This window comes from Hoplias malabaricus, chromosome 1 (assembly GCF_029633855.1).
Source record: "Hoplias malabaricus isolate fHopMal1 chromosome 1, fHopMal1.hap1, whole genome shotgun sequence".
Classification (NCBI taxonomy): domain Eukaryota; kingdom Metazoa; phylum Chordata; class Actinopteri; order Characiformes; family Erythrinidae; genus Hoplias; species Hoplias malabaricus.
This window is the reverse complement of record NC_089800.1, coordinates 79,835,896-79,853,647: the sequence shown is the minus strand read 5'-3', so window position 1 is coordinate 79,853,647 and position 17,752 is coordinate 79,835,896. Positions and strand designations below refer to the sequence as shown.

Here is a 17,752-nt window from a genome sequence, read left to right as displayed (position 1 = left end):
GCAAACACACACACACACACACACACCTGCTAAGATAAGAGAGATACTGAGCAAACCACATACAGTGAAACCTGACTACATGTTGTGCATACTGTTGTACAAACCTCTTTAAAAAAAAAGAAAACGTTAAAAATCTAAGAAGAAAAGAAATACACTTTTCCTCTCAGTGTTTTAAAGCATCTGAGCGGTGTTCTTGTTTTTCCATTTGTAGCCATTCGCCTCACTCCCGTCCCCCTCTTTCCGACGCTCCAGAGACGGCAGAGCAGGCCCGAGCGCCCTGCCAAACAGACTTTATCGAGAAAGCATCTGTCGTATCTCGTCGCGGGCCTGTGCCGCCTGGTGCTCCCTCCGTCAGCGGACTGATAACTTAACCGTTCCCCGTCCCGCTCTTCAAAAACACAGACGCAATCCCTAGACTCCCACCTTGTGTGGTCCGCTCTCCACATGAGCGCTCCGTTCTGCAAGATCCAGCACGGGATAGAGACACCTGCCGTTTTTCTCTTGTCTGTCAGAGCTATTGCTGCCATCCGAGTCAGACCCAATACTCAGCAGACAACAGAGCTGAACTTGGGCCGCGTCACAGTGCGGAACAGGGCTCTGCCGTCTGCACGGCGTTCGTAGGATTCGGGCTCTGTATTATATGATCCAGAATCATTTTCCATGCCTATAAAAATATTTGCTTCTGTATAAATACAATACAGACTGCGGCTGTTTATGAAAGTACCGGGAAATTGATTGGTTACAAGGAGCACACAGCACATCAAGACACTCCAGTCAAATTAACACACAGTAAAACACACAAACAAACACTCAGACCACTAACACAAAGAGACAACGCCACATCTAAAAATGCTAGAAATGATGAGGTGCAAAAATAAAGCAGTTAACGTGAAAAAATAATACATATATCAAAGTAAGAAGGCAATAATATATATATATTATGATATGATATTGTGCAATACATCAAATAAACTGCTACTATAATTATATACAATGAAATAAAAATGGTGCAATATCAGAAAAAAGAGGCTCTTTAATTTCCTCTCAGAATTCAACTAAAATTAATTTAAAAGTGACATCTTTGATTATAATTTAACAATCTGTGCTTGCTTTTATTTCTTATTTGTGCTTGTTGTTTGTTTGTCATAGGCACGTGCAATTTAATGCTAAATAAACACACAACAGGGCATTATTCTACTGTTCACTGTGAGACAAGGCATAATCCCTACATCATCTCTTATGGAAGTATGGAATGAAAAACACCACTACTGTAGCTCTCTACTGCCCCCTAGTCCCACAGTGCAGCAGCACTGATCCGTCTCAGTCTCCAGTCTCTGCATCACTCTCACATTGATGTTATGATGCGCTGTGATCAATGAACTCAGCCTACAATTACAGAACTGTTAGATTAAAGCTCTCTCTTCATTTCTATGACTTCAAATGATTCATGAGAGTGAGGGATTAACGTGGCTAACCCTTGAGGCCGAGGAACCGTTTTGAGGACAGAGCAGAGAGAGGACAGAGCTGTGAAGAAGAGAGTAGGATCTTATGTAAAAGCGTGTGATGTGAAGTCACTGCTTGAGCTGGACGATAATTCAGTATCGATTTTCTGTGGCTTTTTATATTGTATTGAACAAAATTAAAAAATATGGCCACATCAGTCAGGTCACTTAAAAACCAGTCACACCTGGACGCGCAGACTCATAACAACGGTCTCGGACTGCGCTGACCTTCAGGAGACATTACCATTCAGAGTGTTTAACCTGCTCTGCTGTGGAGCGCTGTGTGGAGGGTCAGCACCGGTCCCTGGCTTTCAGCTCCAGTGATGAGAGTTAGACCTCACTCTGCTGCTGTTTTTACCACTGAACAAAACCTAAAGCCCAGAGCCAGAGAGTTCTTTGTGAAAGCTATACGCCTCCGGAGGAGTGTTTAGGGGTTTTGACACAGGTCAAGCGTTGGGCAAAGACAGACAACACACTCAACACTTTTATAAACCAGTGAGAATATACAGTATGAATATAACTACTACTACTACTACTAATCATCATCATCATAATAATAAATATAACACATTTAATTATCCATCCGTTCATATTCATCACATATAAAGCCTATAACTTTATAGAAATTAATGCAATACAACTTCAATGTAATATATTCATAAAATTATTGTAGGTGATTATTTTACCAGGCCCATGTTATTTTTACATCACAGTGCATTAACATTGAATTTAATTTCATCACATGTTCAGCCGTAAGAGTGTGTGTGTGTGTGTGTGTGTGTGTGAGTGAGAGAGAGAGCGCACCAGGAATATATCCCACTGCGGGGACCAAAACCTGCTTACACACTCACATTGTGGGGACTTATGATACTGTTATGATAATGATTATAAATAATAATTATACATTACTGAAGACATGTTTTAAGGTTGGGGTGGGTTTACGTTGGTTGTAAGTGTTAAGTCTCTGCAAAATTAATGGAAATCTGTGTAATGTCCCCACAATTCACCAATACAAGACTGTATCAAGTATTTTACAGTAGCTTTCAGTTTTCTATTAATCATTTATTACCAACGTCCTTGAGTTTAGTTTTGTCTCTTAAAAATAATAATAATAGTAACTAATAGTAAATAAAATAAAAAGTGTGTGGCGTTTTTCAACTTAAAAGCATGCTCATGAAAAACTAAAAGTCTGGATGAGCGGGGAGTGCTACTGAAAAGTCAAAATGGCAGACCCTTAGCAACAAGTGAAAGTGACGTATTCATCTCATTTACAATAAATAACAATAAAACACGAATAAAAAAAATCATTACAGACCATAAGATGAGCTAAAACCGCTCCTAATGGATCTAAATGCAAAGCATATGCTGAAGCCGCTGAGTTGTTTTTATTTTCCAGGTCTCTCCTCTAGAAATAAAGACCTACCACTCAAGCTATTTGTGGATGAAGATGCAAGACCACTGAAGACCACTGGGCTAGAATTCCCCCTGTTACAACCTGTTAGCATGTCAGGACCCACCCAGGAATCCTAGACACATCGGGGGTTCGGGTTTCCATGACCCAATGCGTTCTCCTCGCTTTATTCCATTGTATAATTTCCCATATTTCAAACACAATAAAGGAACCGGCCGCGCTCTCCCCTGCGTCTTTCTCCTGCTCTCTCCCGATTGTGACGTTCGTGTCTGTCCTGATTTTATTGGATGACTCTCCTCTTCTGAAAGCGTAATAAAACTGTAAACAAAGCCCAAACAAACCTCTCTTCTCGGCTTTGGTCCTCATAATCAGATTCTGCTGTTTTCTCTCTTAATGTCCTTTTCCCAAAAACATCACCCTTTTACGGCTCAGGATCAGAAACGATCTGAAGTGTGTACAAATCCGAGATTCCCCAATTAAGGCCCTTCCCCTGTAAAGAGGCTGCCGCCCTGAGGAACAAGGCCGAGGGCTTCTCCCTTTCACAGGCTCTACACTCGCCCACAGGGCCACACTCGCCCTGGTGCCACTCAGCTATGGCTACAGTGGAGGACACGTCTCTGCACTGAGGGAGAGAATGAAAAGCTAATATCACTTGAGTATCTGAGTTAATGCATGTGTATCTTCTCAAGTCATTTTCTTTTCCTTTGACAGCACTAGGGCTGGACGATTCGGCCAAAATTATTAAAATATCGCAATATATTTCTACATTTCGGTCGATTTGATATAATATCGATGTTAATATAAACAACATACGAGCCACAGATAAACTGCCAAAAATACACAAGAAACAGGACGTCATCCTACAACATAAACCTCTTGGCTTTGTCCATATAAATTTTTTATTTTTTAAAATAACTTTCAAACTGAGTGTTTAAAAATGGTTATTGATGGTTATTGAAACACACAAATTATATATATATATTACATACACACACACACACACACACACACATCTATATTAGAAAACACATTCTCTGCATTCTCAAAAATAGAAGCTCACAAAAAAATGGCATTACTGTAAACTACAAGCAGATTCGTACACAATTTCCAGACAATGAATTAGAAAAAAAATCTCTCGCAAATTCCACAAGCAAAAAATAAATAAAAAAATAAATAAATTCCCATCACTGACGACAGAGACCCGGACACACTAGTGCTGAGATCAACTTTCATCCAACAGCAGACGAAATTAGCTCAACGGCAGTGAGGAATAATCTTATTTTTAGCGCAGGCTGTTTATGGAAATTCAAGTACACACGGCCCTTTGTACATCAGCACGGCTCTGAAATGCCTCCGCACAATCAAATGTTCTCCAGCCTAAAGGTCTCTCTGCGCTCCAACTTAATTATAACATTTGGAAACAGCCAGCAGGACAACCAAGCTCTGCAAAAAAGTGAACACTTGCACGCAAACCGCCCCACACACGTACACACACACACACACAAAACCAACAGTGCAGTTTCATTTTCTTACAGGGTTATTCAGACTATGGCCCTTGACTACTTAGATGAAGCGCTCAATTAAGCAGAGCTTGTTCAGCTGATTTCCGAGCCAGTTATGTTATTGCTGCCATGTGCTGTATTAGTTCATGTAAACTCTAGCTCAGGCCGGCCGTGCACTACCTTCCTGCATCTGCTGCTTTTTCTAATAACTCCTAATAACTTCTTTAAAATGATTCTGCAGAGAGGGTGCGCTGTGGTTTCTCTGAGGAATAAATCTTTAGCTGAGGAAGAGAATGGAGGTTTTATACAAATCAAAAAATAAATAATAAATAAGGTATAATAAGCTGGATGGTCTGGAGACAGCTATAACACAAAGGCAACTGCGGGAGGAGGAGTTACGGGTCTGCGTATCGAGAGAGATTTAATCACACCAGGGAAGTGCAAGGAGAGGTTTAAAACTAGAAAGATTAAAATGCACTAGGGTTGATCCCAGAGAGTGCCACTGCGCATAAGAACCAAAGAAACACTATTTTACTTCATATTTGGAGCTAAATTTTGGGAAATAGTTGCTTGAAAACTGACATGCTCTGTGTATGACTCTAGTACAAGGTGAACGATGTAACATCGCACTTCCAAACACAGCAGATGAAAAATGACCATCGAAAGACAGCACATTTCCTCCCTGTGAATTTAATTCAGTGCCTTGTGTACTTTAAGAGGTACCATCACCTGAAATGTTGATAGTGTGTCACACATTATTTATATTTTAGATTTAATTAATAATTTTAAGAAAAAAAATTCTAAACCTCTAAAAATTTTAACCTCACTGTTTTTAAATATTTATATTTACCTATAGGCACTACTAATAAAAAACTAATTTTTATGCTTACTTTTATTATTTTCTTTTATATTTAAATATCCATTATTAAAATCTTCGGTCTTAAGAATGGGGAATAGGATTAATCACGATTAATCACAGCTAATTGTGCAATTAATTAGATCATGTTTTAACAGATCAACAGCCCTATGTTTTGCATGAAACAAATAATATAATCACCCTTTATGCCCCTCTCTGAAATACAGGACGAGTCTCCGTCATTCTCAAGCACTTTTAATGGGAAGGATATCCCCTCCCTCCCTCCCCACAGTGGCCCCCGCCCCTCCCTCCCCCAGGACTGAAATATCAGTGATGCTTGTGACAAATATTCTGCAGCCGACGGCGGTCCGGCAGAACAACTCTTGTCTGGTCTTTATTTCATCTAAAGCACCAGTGGACTGATTTGAAAAATTGCTGCCCGAACATACAAGTACGTGTGTGTGTGTGTGTGTGTGTGTGTGTGTATAATGGTCTAAACACAGCCTCCCAGGCTGAACAATCATAATTATGCTGCTGATTCTGCTCTTAACATAACATTGCAATTATCCTTATTGCTTACAGCAACTTAAGATGTATGATGGATTGGTTGTGTGTGTGTGTGTGTGTAAATGTCTTCCACTCTTACCCCACTTACAATAGAGATGTCTCCCACACGCCCCCCCACCCCAAGTCCGCCTGCTCAACAGCTTCCATAAATCACATCATTAAGATAACGTCAGCGGCCTCTGGCCAACTCATACGTTACAGCGCCGCGATCAGAGGTCCATCCGCTCTGAGAAACGGCTGCTCTGTGACACAGAGCTGCTCCAGCGCAAACCTACAGCATGTCAACAGTAGCCTTTTCTATTCAACATGAATGTTTCAAACATTAACATCAGAAACTGATTGGGAATAACCTTCAAATGACTGTATACTTCCTCCCTGTGAATTTAAATCTACATTCTACAGGCTCTGAGGAAAGCAGTGTCCTTTATTAGCAAGGTCATATGAAATGTTGCATGAAACATGACAGAGGTCCAACCTAAATCCACTTGTACTTAGTTTCCATGTTTTTTTTGCATTGCTTTTGTGCAATAAATGACTCCCTGTATTTACCTTTTTTATTTGGGATTTATTAAATTATTTATATATTTATTTGACTGCACTGTGTATATTTTTGGGGGGGGATTGTTCTGTATTGTTCACACCCATGTTCTCTGTTGCACCATGGTCCTGGAGAAATATTGTTCATATTAAGTTGAAATGGCAATAACCTGAACCTGAAAAATTGTGATTATGATTATTAGTAGTAGTAGTAGTTATATTCATACTGTATATTCTCACTGGTTTATAAAAGTGTTGAGTGTGTTGTCTGGCTTTGCCCAACGCTTGACCTGTGTCAAAACCCCTAACACTCCTCCGGAGGCGTATAGCTTTCACACAGCACTCTCTGGCTCTGGGCTTTAGGTTTTGTTCAGTGGTAAAAACAGCAGCAGAGTGAGGTCTAACTCTCATCACTGGAGCTGAAAGCCAGGGACCGGTGCTGACCCTCCACACAGCGCTCCACAGCAGAGCAGGTTAAACACTCTGAATGGTAATGTCTCCTGAAGGTCAGCGCAGTCCGAGACCGTTGTTATGAGTCTGCGCGTCCAGGTGTGACTGGTTTTTAAGTGACCTGACTGATGCGGCCACTGTGTGTTTGAGCTGGAGCATCACTGCAGTGCTCTGTCCTCAGAAGTTCCTCGGCCTGAAGGGTTAACCACGTTAATCCCTCACTCTCATGAATCATCTGAAGTCAAAGAAATGAAGAGAGAGCTTGAATCTAACAGTTCTACAATTGTTGATTAATGTCTTTATCGTTCAAAGTGTGCCAGTGTGAGACTGATCCGTGAGAGATTCTCTGGGGTAATCGCTGTGTTTTAAAGTCGTACATGTCTGACATTTTGAGCGCTGCTGTTTCACCCTGTGGAGAGTCAGGCGTTAAACAATAAGCCCAGGTGCCGTCTGCTCTGTACTGCTTTCCTGCATTGGCAGCAGTCTAGATTCTGGAAGTAGACCCTACTGAAGAGAGACATACAGATATCAGTTTTAGAGGCTGAACCTCTTTCTGCTGGTTACCCTTATCCCTCACGCCTGGTTGCAGTCAACTGACTTCTTATGACATCAGGATCCTGTGCATTTCCTGGTGTGTAATTAGCCACTGTGGTCAATTTGTGTGCGCTGTGTTTGCAGTGGATTACATGGGACCTCCCCTAGATCTTAATGTATGGGCTTTGAATACGCAAAGAGAGAGAGAGAGAGTTTCATAAGCAAACACAAGCCATTTTGGATATCAGAATAAATTGCAGAAACTTTAGCTTCACTGACACAAAAACTAAAGGATCACGTATCTTTCCGTCCACCCCGTCTCCGTACGGAACAGTAGCGTGATGTAAAGGCAACGCAAAGCCTCTCCGAAAGTCAAACTGCACGCCTAAGGGATTATCCCAAACTGTGACATGGAGGACGAGGGGGCAGATTCCAAAGAGACACAGCGAAGCCCTCTTCCAAAGTCAACATTACTTCAATCATGAGGTCATCCAAACATCTGTCTCCAACATGTCCACGTGGAGCTCAATCAAAGCTCTTCTAAAGCATGTACAATTGTTTCTGGAAATAAATATTAGGCCTAATTCGGGCTCTGATCACAGCGGCCCATCCCGGCTCCGAGAGGAAACGCTCGTTTGGAGCAGATACCTCATCCCATACCGGTGAATAATTCGTCCCCGAGTCTCCTTTTCACTTCGCCTCTCATTTATTTCATCTCCTTTCACTGCTGCTTTGTTTTCCTCTCCTGCCCTGGTCTTGCCGAGGGGATTTATTTGTTCGATGCTGCGTAAACCTCGCTTCACAGTTTTAGACCATTACAATTAGACGAGTCTGAGTGCATTTTAAGTGAGGGCCTGACAGTCAGCTGCAGGGAAGTGGACCGACTTCAATCATACTTAGGCTGTCTGTCTTTTCTCGCCACACTCCATTTGCGGGCGGCGGATACGTTTACACAGAAACTAATCATAACTTAAACATCTCTGTGTAAATCTTACTAAATTACATGGCGCAACAGGGAAGTAGAGAGGAAATCAATACCAAAAACACTTAAGGTAACATCTGACAGTTTTTCCTGACATTCTGGTAATGACGAAGATAATTGGCTCAACGGAAACGAGCTTTGCTTTGAAGATTAAAAGAGCTCAGGAAAAAAAAAAAGGGAAAGTGTGTTATATCACATTTAAAAAAAAAAAAAACAAGTAAACATTAAAATCAAAGAAATATTTTGTGCATTTCTTGTACACGTCCGAATACATGCGTTAATACACTGGACTGGGTTTAAGTTAAAACATTCAGTACCACGTTTAAAAAATGGTTTCTGTTTATTATATCGTTATTAATTATTGTTGATAGTTTTAGTAAGTTTTGGATCTATGTTACATAGGATTATTAATTATTTTTATTTATTTAATTATTATTTTTCACATTTCATTCATTTAGCCACAATATCATCGGCATCTAAAGAACAATCTGTTGGTGGTTAAGTGGTTAAACTTATATTAAAGTCGACTGATGGAGAAGAAAAAGTAAGGCCATTATTTGGCAAAATAGTAGGTTTAACAGTAAATGTATATGATTCACTTTTTGGCAAAAAAAAAAAAGAGGTCACTGCTACCCTTTGTGTCTCTGTTATTAACTGATCATTAATGACTTTTAAGGTGTTTACAACCCAATAAATAACCAACAATATACAGATTTTAAACCATTTATTAACCTTTATAAGTGTATTCTTAGTCTAAATTCGTTCCCTATATTTATTTTAAAATATTAACGTGGTGTTAGAAAAGTCACATCGCTGTCGTTTGATGGAAATATTATTTGTAAAACTCTTCTTCGCTGAGACACCACTGAGACTCAGGAAGTTGATTCACTCCGAGGTGAACTCTTCCACACCGACTGCTGCCGGTTCAGAACCGCGCTCCGTGGGTTTTAACACAGACCTCTGTTTTCACAGGTCACTTCAGTGTCCGAGTCCAGGCTCTGGTCAGAGTTTACAGAGAGAATTCATTTTAAACATCTACCTTTGCTTTATAAATGTTTACACGCACAAGCTCCGGTTTACTGTGGACATCCTGCTCCATCCAACACCAGCCCCTGTCTCACTCAGGCCCGCACCCTGGGAGCGAGGCTCAGGTCCAGACACAAAGTTAATTCCCAGAGTGACCTCGCTTTAGAGTTTTCAGAAACTAATCATCAGCTGCTTTTAAGAACGTAAAGACTTCATTGTTTTTTTTAATATCATTCATTATTGTTAATTGTCCAACTCTATTTTATTTATTTATTCCTTGTTATTATTATTATTATTATATTCACCAATCAGCCATAACATTATGACTACCTCTCACTGCTTCTACACTCACTGTCCACTTTGTAGTGCACCTGCTGTGTCTGATCCACTCAAACCAGCGCAACACACACCGACACCACCACCATGTCAGTGTCACTGCAGCGCCGAGGAGGATGCTCTGAGGTGGTCTGGTGGGGGTCCTGAGCGCTGAAGATCAGGGTGAAAGGAGGCTTACAAAGTATGCAGAGCAACATATGTACTACAGTCTGTAACTGTAGATCTACATAGTGCTCCTACGTGATCTGTGGAGCTGAGAGAATGGACAGTGAGTGTGGAAAAGAGGAGGTGGTGGTAATGTTACAGGTGGTCAATCAACAACAACAACACTACAATAATATTAGAAACACTACTGTTAATAATAACAAAGATATTAATAATAATGTGCATTTGAAATATGTGAAACTCATGTGTACCTGTGGGAAACCTGACCCTCAACATTATAATATTAAATACTGATCAATAATCACATGATAACCGTGTGTTTATTGTTATTAGGGTAAAGCTGCTGTAAAAGCAGGTCACAATCAACTGAAGGATGTAGAAAATGGTTAATGTGAAGGAAGAGTCTGTGTAATAACAGCCACTGAGAGCAATCCAGGTGTGTGTGAGGGTTAGTTTTAAGCGCACAGGCCAAAATACCCCACAGAGCAATGCTTCCCCCTGGTGGTGGACGGACAAATGCCTTCAAACATGGCTCCAGGATTTCAAACCCATAATCCAGCAATGGGGTCTCTCTGCTCTCTCTGTCTCTCATACACACACACACACACACACACCAAGAGTCTCCCCCTGTGAGTAACACTGAGGCAGATATCATCCCCACAGTATTTTTAGAGGGATAAAGTAAACACAAGTGTCCACCCAGAGGTCACAGCCACCACAGAGGGTTCAGCCAAGAGAGGCAAACAATGGAAATCTTGAAGAAAGCCACATGTACATGCTCTCTCTCTCTCTCTCTCACACACACACACACACACACACACACACACACACACACACACACACACACACACACACAGAGCCAAGATACAGCTCCTTAACTGGGATTTTGGGGTGAATGTGACACATTCAAGGTACACAAACTGAGGGTAGATGAGGAACAATCAAAGGTCATTTGACAGGAGAAGCCCGACTGCACTCAGTCAGCCCAATAAACTCCTAGTGACTGACTGCAGAGAGAGAGAGAGAGAGAGAGAGAGAGAGAGAGAGAGAGAGAGAGAGAGAGAGAGAGAGAGAAGAGACAGAGGGTCCCAGATGACCCCTAAACATGACTACAGTCCAGAGTTCACAGAGGACGCCTTCTCAGCCGAGGTAGGAACAGTCTTCCTTATTTAATCGTCCTGGAGCTTTAAACAAACACGCCGTGCGCATCACCTCTGGTGATTTACAAACACTCAATCGTGATGGAGGGCGCAGAACCGTAGGCAGACTACGTAAAGTAGAATCGAGTTCGGAGACAGAACTATAAAGAGACGTTTAAAGGAGACAGGGCCTTGTGAAGGAATGTCTATGCAGTGGCTTCTCGAGTCCTGCTGCAGTACGTCCAGAGGAAAATATTAGTAGTTACAGTTTATAGCACATTACAACAGATGGCTGAACACTCGCAAAAGGCCACAATCAAACTACACATGGGTCCATTTTAATCTCAGCTTTTCTGATAAAAATAAACTAAATTCATCTGTTAATTTCTGGCAGATGAATGCATTGCAATCTGTATCAGAAATAACTGTTTAAATATGCATTAGGCAGGTAATTAGACTACAAACACTTGGCAAACACTGCTCTCATATGCGCACTTTAACTGAGAAAGCAGTGTGTGTGCTGTAAGGATAAGAAGTGCAAATTAAATACATTTAAACCATTTTATTAATTACCAAATCATTTTATTTCAGCAGAAACAAATCAGACTTTTATTTATAGACAGAATTAATGAGCTCCTATGACAAGCCAAACAGGAAATATTTAACAAATGAATGATGATATTGAATTAACTTGAATACATATGGAATATAAACTCTCTATATTTCAATGTATGTATTTTATATATATTTATATTAGAGGTGTGCGATGTGGCCCTAAAATAATATCACGATATTTCAGGGTATTTTGACGATAATTATATTCCTGGTCAAAATAATAATAAAAATAATAAAATACCCAGCTGAAAAATACTTTTATTAATTAAAAGACACTGTTGCAACAAAATAAATGTTATATTGGTATTATTTATATTGAATTTATAATATATATTTTTTCTTATTTAAATAATATGCAATAACTATAAATAAAATAAATAAATCATATTTAAATAATAATTTATTTGAGTACAAATCTAACCATTTCAAACATTCAGAAGAAACAGCATATAAACGTGTAAACATCTGCTTATTGTGTAAACAACCGTAACTTACCAATATTTTGTGACATTGTATAAAATATATACAGAATATTGGTGTTTTATTTCTCTATATATTTATTTATATATATCACAGTTCTTTTCCTGTTTGGCTTGTCATCATAAAATATATAATAAATGAAATCTCCCCCAAACGAAAGCCTGACAGTGTAATATTCTGGTGAGAATTCGTCTGGTTCTCATTCCTTCATCAAGGTTTATTTCTAAAGGAGGTTGAACCTCCAGTGGACTCTCGTTGCAGCGAGCTGTCAGAGAAATGATCTGATACTTAAATACAAACCGACTCTTCCTCATCATGCTCTTTTACTGCAGGAAGAATTTGGCGATACGCTTCCCACGTCCACTTCACAGTCCGTGCTCTAGATGCTAGAACCTCTCAACAGCCTCAGTGTTTCTGCAAATGTGTCAGCTGATATTTCCCCCCCTTTCTTTGTTTGCAAATGTGTTCAAACAGCGGCTGTCAAAACAATCGGTTCATCATCGCTGAATAAAAATATTTCTCAGAGCGAGAGACACCGAGGAGGTCCAGAAAAGAAACGCTCGCAATAAAATCTTAGCGGCTTTCGACAGCAGCAGAGCGGACCTTTGGGGGACTCACGTTTGTGCTCCACAATCAATTCATGATGTTCTCCTTCAGCAGGCAGCGTGATTTCTCAGGTATGTTTAGACTGGAGGAAACAGGGAGATGAAGAATATGATATTCCACAAAGTGGAGAAGCGGAGAATGAAGAGGCTGGGGTCTAGACAAGTGTAAACATATCAGGAGGAGTTCGGCACTTGCTCCAAAGGTAGACGCACACTGGTGTCCTTTCATAAACAGTTACCCGGCACGGCTAACAGTCCAAATGTGGCCAATGGGTCAAGGCTGGATCATGAGGACTTTGAATTTGTCTCGCACAGTGAGAACAAATATAATTATTATTATAAAGCCCTGTTGGTGACAAACTTTTATACTAGAATTAAACTGTGTGCACAACTTAGTAACGAGTGGTAATACGAAATTGAATGTGTAGGAATTAATTAATTGCGGGAGGGGAACAATCTGTATATAGCTCATTATATTATGAGGGGTAGTGCTGGGCGATATGAGCGTGAATCAATATCACGATTAATTTAGCATTTTACCACGATTACGATTAATGAACGATTATTTTACTTTTGTATTTTTGACCCTCAGAGTTCAGTGACGAGGCTTGTGCTGTAAATATGCTCCAGTATTAAAGCTGGGGTATTTTTTCTAATGGTACTGGGAGCTCGTTCCTCTCGCGTTTTTACTCAGTGTTTACATTATTATATGAATTATAGTCAAACACAGCACGTCCAAACCACAGGCGCTGTGTTTTTCTTTGGAACGAGCTGCTCGAGTCGCTTGGTCGGCCTCTGAGTTTAGGTTGCTACCATGTGGCAGATAGGGGCAGAATCATGTGACTACAGCTTGGTAGCATGGTTTTAAAGGGACAGTACATGAACACACAGTGAGGACATAACAGAATAAAAATAATCTATATAATCGATATAAACAAATTATGTCAATATCGATTCATTTTCGATTAATTGCCCAGCTCTATGAGGGGACACCACTAGCTCTGTATTACTACAGTAACGGCAAAGCAGTGTGTAAATATAAGGTCATCCTATGTTTATTCTTCTTAATATTATTAGAAACTGTGAGTGAATTAGAAAATGTAAGTGTTTCACAGTTTCACAAAGTAGCCCTGGTTGTGGGGGCTGATGGTGCAATGCATGAGTGAATATTGACTTTTGATCTTGTTTACAGTTTCATGTAGCAAATTATTGTTCGCTGATTTTATGTCCCTTACAAATGAATGGGTTGCAAAGGTTTGTGCAACATTCCTCTGTCACAATAACATATTAGTAACACTTGTAATCAACTACACCATCCACTTCACCACACTACAGCAACATCCTGGACGCACAAAAACTGGTATATAACATAGCATAACTATACTGCTATACATCGCTAACCCAAACTGCAGACATTTTTTTATATTTTAAAACAGTACTAAAGAAAAAAGAAACTTCTGAAGATGATTTCTCTTCTTCTCCTTTTCCAACAATAACCACAGCTGTCAGAGACTCACAAACAGACGATTCCTCAATAGCAACAGACCTTAGGAACTTAGCAACCACCCGGAAAACCACAGCTAGCATTTAGTAAATGCAGTTTTACCCTGGTATCCATAGCTACGTACACATTACAAACCTAATTAATCAGTTCTGATTTATTGCTCAGATCAGATTTGACTGTTTTGAATAATTACATTCATAAGTGATCTGAATCAGTCTGTAATGTGAACAAAGCTATTTCTAAAATGGCAGCCTTCAAACATTAATACATGTATGTGGCTCCAACACAAATGGGTCCTTAAGCCCTGTGTAGTCACAGAGTAGGTCCTTAAATAATGATTTGTACACCCAAGCACTGCGCAATTTGTCAAACACAAATCCATTTATAGTCAGCTCTTATCTGCCACAGCTTCTTTTCTAACATTCAGTGTTTTGTTTTGTTGCAGGAGCCATAGTTCCATCACCTGCACAGTGCACTATGTAGGAAGCACCAAGCCGTTTGAGACACCATCTGCAGTCACTGCCAGACCTAGTGCATGATATAAAGACGCATGAAATCTGATTTTACCGTTCACATTTGAGACGCAGGCCCATGAATCAGATTTCTATCAGATCTAGGAGCACATACTGTCACTGTCCAAAGTAAAAACCTGTATTTCTCTTTTTGTGGTTTGTTAGTTTACTACGTCGTTTGAACACAGCAACTGTCCTTCACATTGTGCGAAAAATTCACAATGAACGGACCAATAGAATCAGTCCAAAATGACTTGAAACCAAATCTATTTACACTGACATCCATTGAAAGTTAAGAAGGATTTCTCCATCTCCTGTATAATTACTATTTAGGAGATACGTGTTTTTCTTTGGACAGTAACGATACGAATGTGACTGAAACCTGATTTGAAATAACTGGATTTCACATGTCCACACAGCCCTGAAAAAAAAAGTCAGAGAATCAGGCTTGAGTAACTTCAACCTGTAAATGTAAACACAGCCTGCTTTGCGACACTGCCCTCTAGCAAAATGGATGCCCAATAATCCTTTCTGTCTACTTAATTTTAAATAGTTCGTTTAAAATAGTGCTCTATTTTAATATACAACAACTTTTTAAACATTTACAGTTGTGAAGGATTATCCCATTTATATACTCCTTTAACTTGTAATTTAACTCAGATATTTCACACTAGGACGACTTTGTGTCCATAGTCTGTTTAATATCAACAATAACCAACAACAACAACAACAACGAGTGCTAGTTTTAATACCCACAAATACCACCTCTCACTGACAAACGCACACACACACGACCGGCTGTAATCCACTTTTCCAGGTCCTTACGTCCATTAACATGGTTCTAAACTAAATTAAAGATTAAACGGATAAATCATTTTCCAGAAAACACCTCTCACTGGGATGCACAACTGCTTTGCGACTTCTCCATAAAATGAATTGAATGTTCCAGTTTATTTTATTATATATTTTCAAAACATGTGTACTTTATTATATAAATGTATAATCCAGTCATTTTAAACGCATTTAAAACGGTTAAAAACTTCTCCGCGGGAAGGAACCGAGAGGCGGAACGGCAGAGCCGTGCTCGTGTTCTCCGAAGACAGAGTTCACAGACTCCGCTCCGGGTCTGAGCTTTGCGTAAACCGCTACCGCTAACTTCTGAAGATGTCTCACGTTTTCTCGCCTGCAGAGAGCTGGCTGGACAGGTCAGACCGGCCTACTCGGCTCTAGCCGTTTGTTCCGAGCACCTACCTGCGGATCCCCCCGCGATGATCTGCTGAGACGCCTCCCGCAGCAGGCTCGGCTTTGTGGGGCTCATGTCCGGACCTGTTTTGGCGGAAGAAAGAGCAGGTTTCATTGGGGTTACGAGCTCCGAACACAGCCGCTGTTTATTGTAGCCTCAGAGAGCCTGGTTAATATTAACTCACTGTGTGTCCTTAAAACATTACATGGAGAATGGGCTGTGTTTGAGTTCGTATGTGTGTGCAATATTACCTGCTCTTCTTGGTCTGTGATAAGGACTGAAGTGTGTGTGAGTGAAGGGAACCCGATCCTGTTCTCGGGCCTCGACGCATGTGTTCCGACTGTAAACGTGCCCTCAGCCGCTAGCCATGGGGTGATATTCATTCAGGGTAAATGAAGGCGTGGGCACAAATTAACAGGGTGTGGGAACGAGATATTCAAATAGGTACAATCTCATTCCCGTGCCTTAAACATCTTGTTTATCTAATGTCTCATTTAAAAAGATTAAATATCTCATACACATTAAATATCACACAATCCCAAGCATTAAATATCTCATTCACACATCTTATATCTTGTTCCCATGCTTTAATAATGAATTCCCCTATATTTTTAAATTGTCCACATGCCTCTATTTTGAAAGTGACCGCAAGTGTTGGTGAGGAAAATTTTGAAGGGCAGTTTATTTTGGTTAAAAAAAGCTGAACACTTTTTTATTGAGTTGTAGCGAAGGTTTTCCCCCTCTTTATCAAACTGACCTACAAACCATTTGGCGCGCACTGAGGCTTCAGCACAAACCCAGTCATCAAAGTCCACATTTACCCCGGACTGAATCCACTCAGTGAATACACAATCATGAGCTCACCACCGCAGAAGGACAACAAACTCTCGGCTTCATTCACTGTTCACATCCATATCAGGTGAAATAAGGAAGTGAGATGTAGTAGTTATATCCAGTCTGATCTTTTTACATTGATGTTTCCCCTGTGAGCATCCAGCCCAGCCACGGCCCCATGTGATGAAAAGTAGAAACTGAAAATGGGTTTCATTCCAAAGGGCCATAGACCACTTTTTAGAAATGTCTTTCTCTTTTTACATGATGAACCATGTATCAGCACTGGAGATAAGAGAAATAAAAATGAGTTCATCAGGACTGAACTTGAGTTGTTATTGTTAAAACAAAAAGCTTGTTTTCATGGTCCTCCAAGGTTTAATGCTGAATATTGCTTCATAAACCTGGCAAAAAATATGAAGCCCTTACAAAACATTAACCTGTATTTTTTTTTCTTCAGATCAAAAAAAGTATTCTAGCTTTATGAAACATTTCAAAACAAAGTCCATGAAATTATTTTAATATTTGCATTTATTTCCACATTAAGTCAAAAGGGAAATGATGAAATCACTTAAAGTTGAGGAGAAAATGATGAAATCATCTTGTAAATTGCATTTCTAAAAGAAACGCCAGCCTAAGTCTTAAAATGCAAATGAGAGTCTCCAGTTATAAGTGAAGGCTTACCGATTTTAATGAGCTGCAGGAATATAAAGAAAATAAGGAAGGAAAAGTTGATTTCAGAAGGAAGTTCGGTAGAGAGTGTGGCAAAATTGTTATTGGTAATTTCAGCTGTGCCTTGATGGAAGTATAAAGAAATGGGACGGTTAAGAAAGGAAAACACGGGTAGACCAAATGTCAAGCCGGTCAATACCTGTGATAGAACTGTAAGAAATGGTACTCATGAAGCCAAACCGTTTGTCAGATCTGTGCTTTGTCTGTTTATAATAAAGCAAGA

The 17,752-nt window shown here is 40.0% G+C and overlaps 1 protein-coding gene across 3 annotated transcripts in view; it reads right to left on the bottom strand.

Annotated features, from left to right (window-relative positions):
• Window positions 1-16,543, bottom strand: part of slc25a21 (solute carrier family 25 member 21) — a 98,389-nt gene extending 81,846 nt beyond the window's left edge. The window contains exons 1-2 of one of the 3 annotated variants that reach the window (XM_066674653.1): window positions 16,218-16,543; window positions 15,975-16,049 (exon numbers count right to left, since the gene is read on the bottom strand). In XM_066674653.1, the coding sequence (XP_066530750.1) occupies window positions 15,975-16,041 (67 nt within the window). In that variant the 5' untranslated portion in view covers window positions 16,042-16,049; window positions 16,218-16,543. Of the gene's footprint in view, window positions 1-15,974; window positions 16,091-16,150; window positions 16,181-16,217 lie in introns of those variants that run through there. The other 2 variants (XM_066674661.1, XM_066674644.1) reach the window with 2 other exon arrangements.
• Window positions 16,544-17,752: the final 1,209 nt, after the last annotated feature.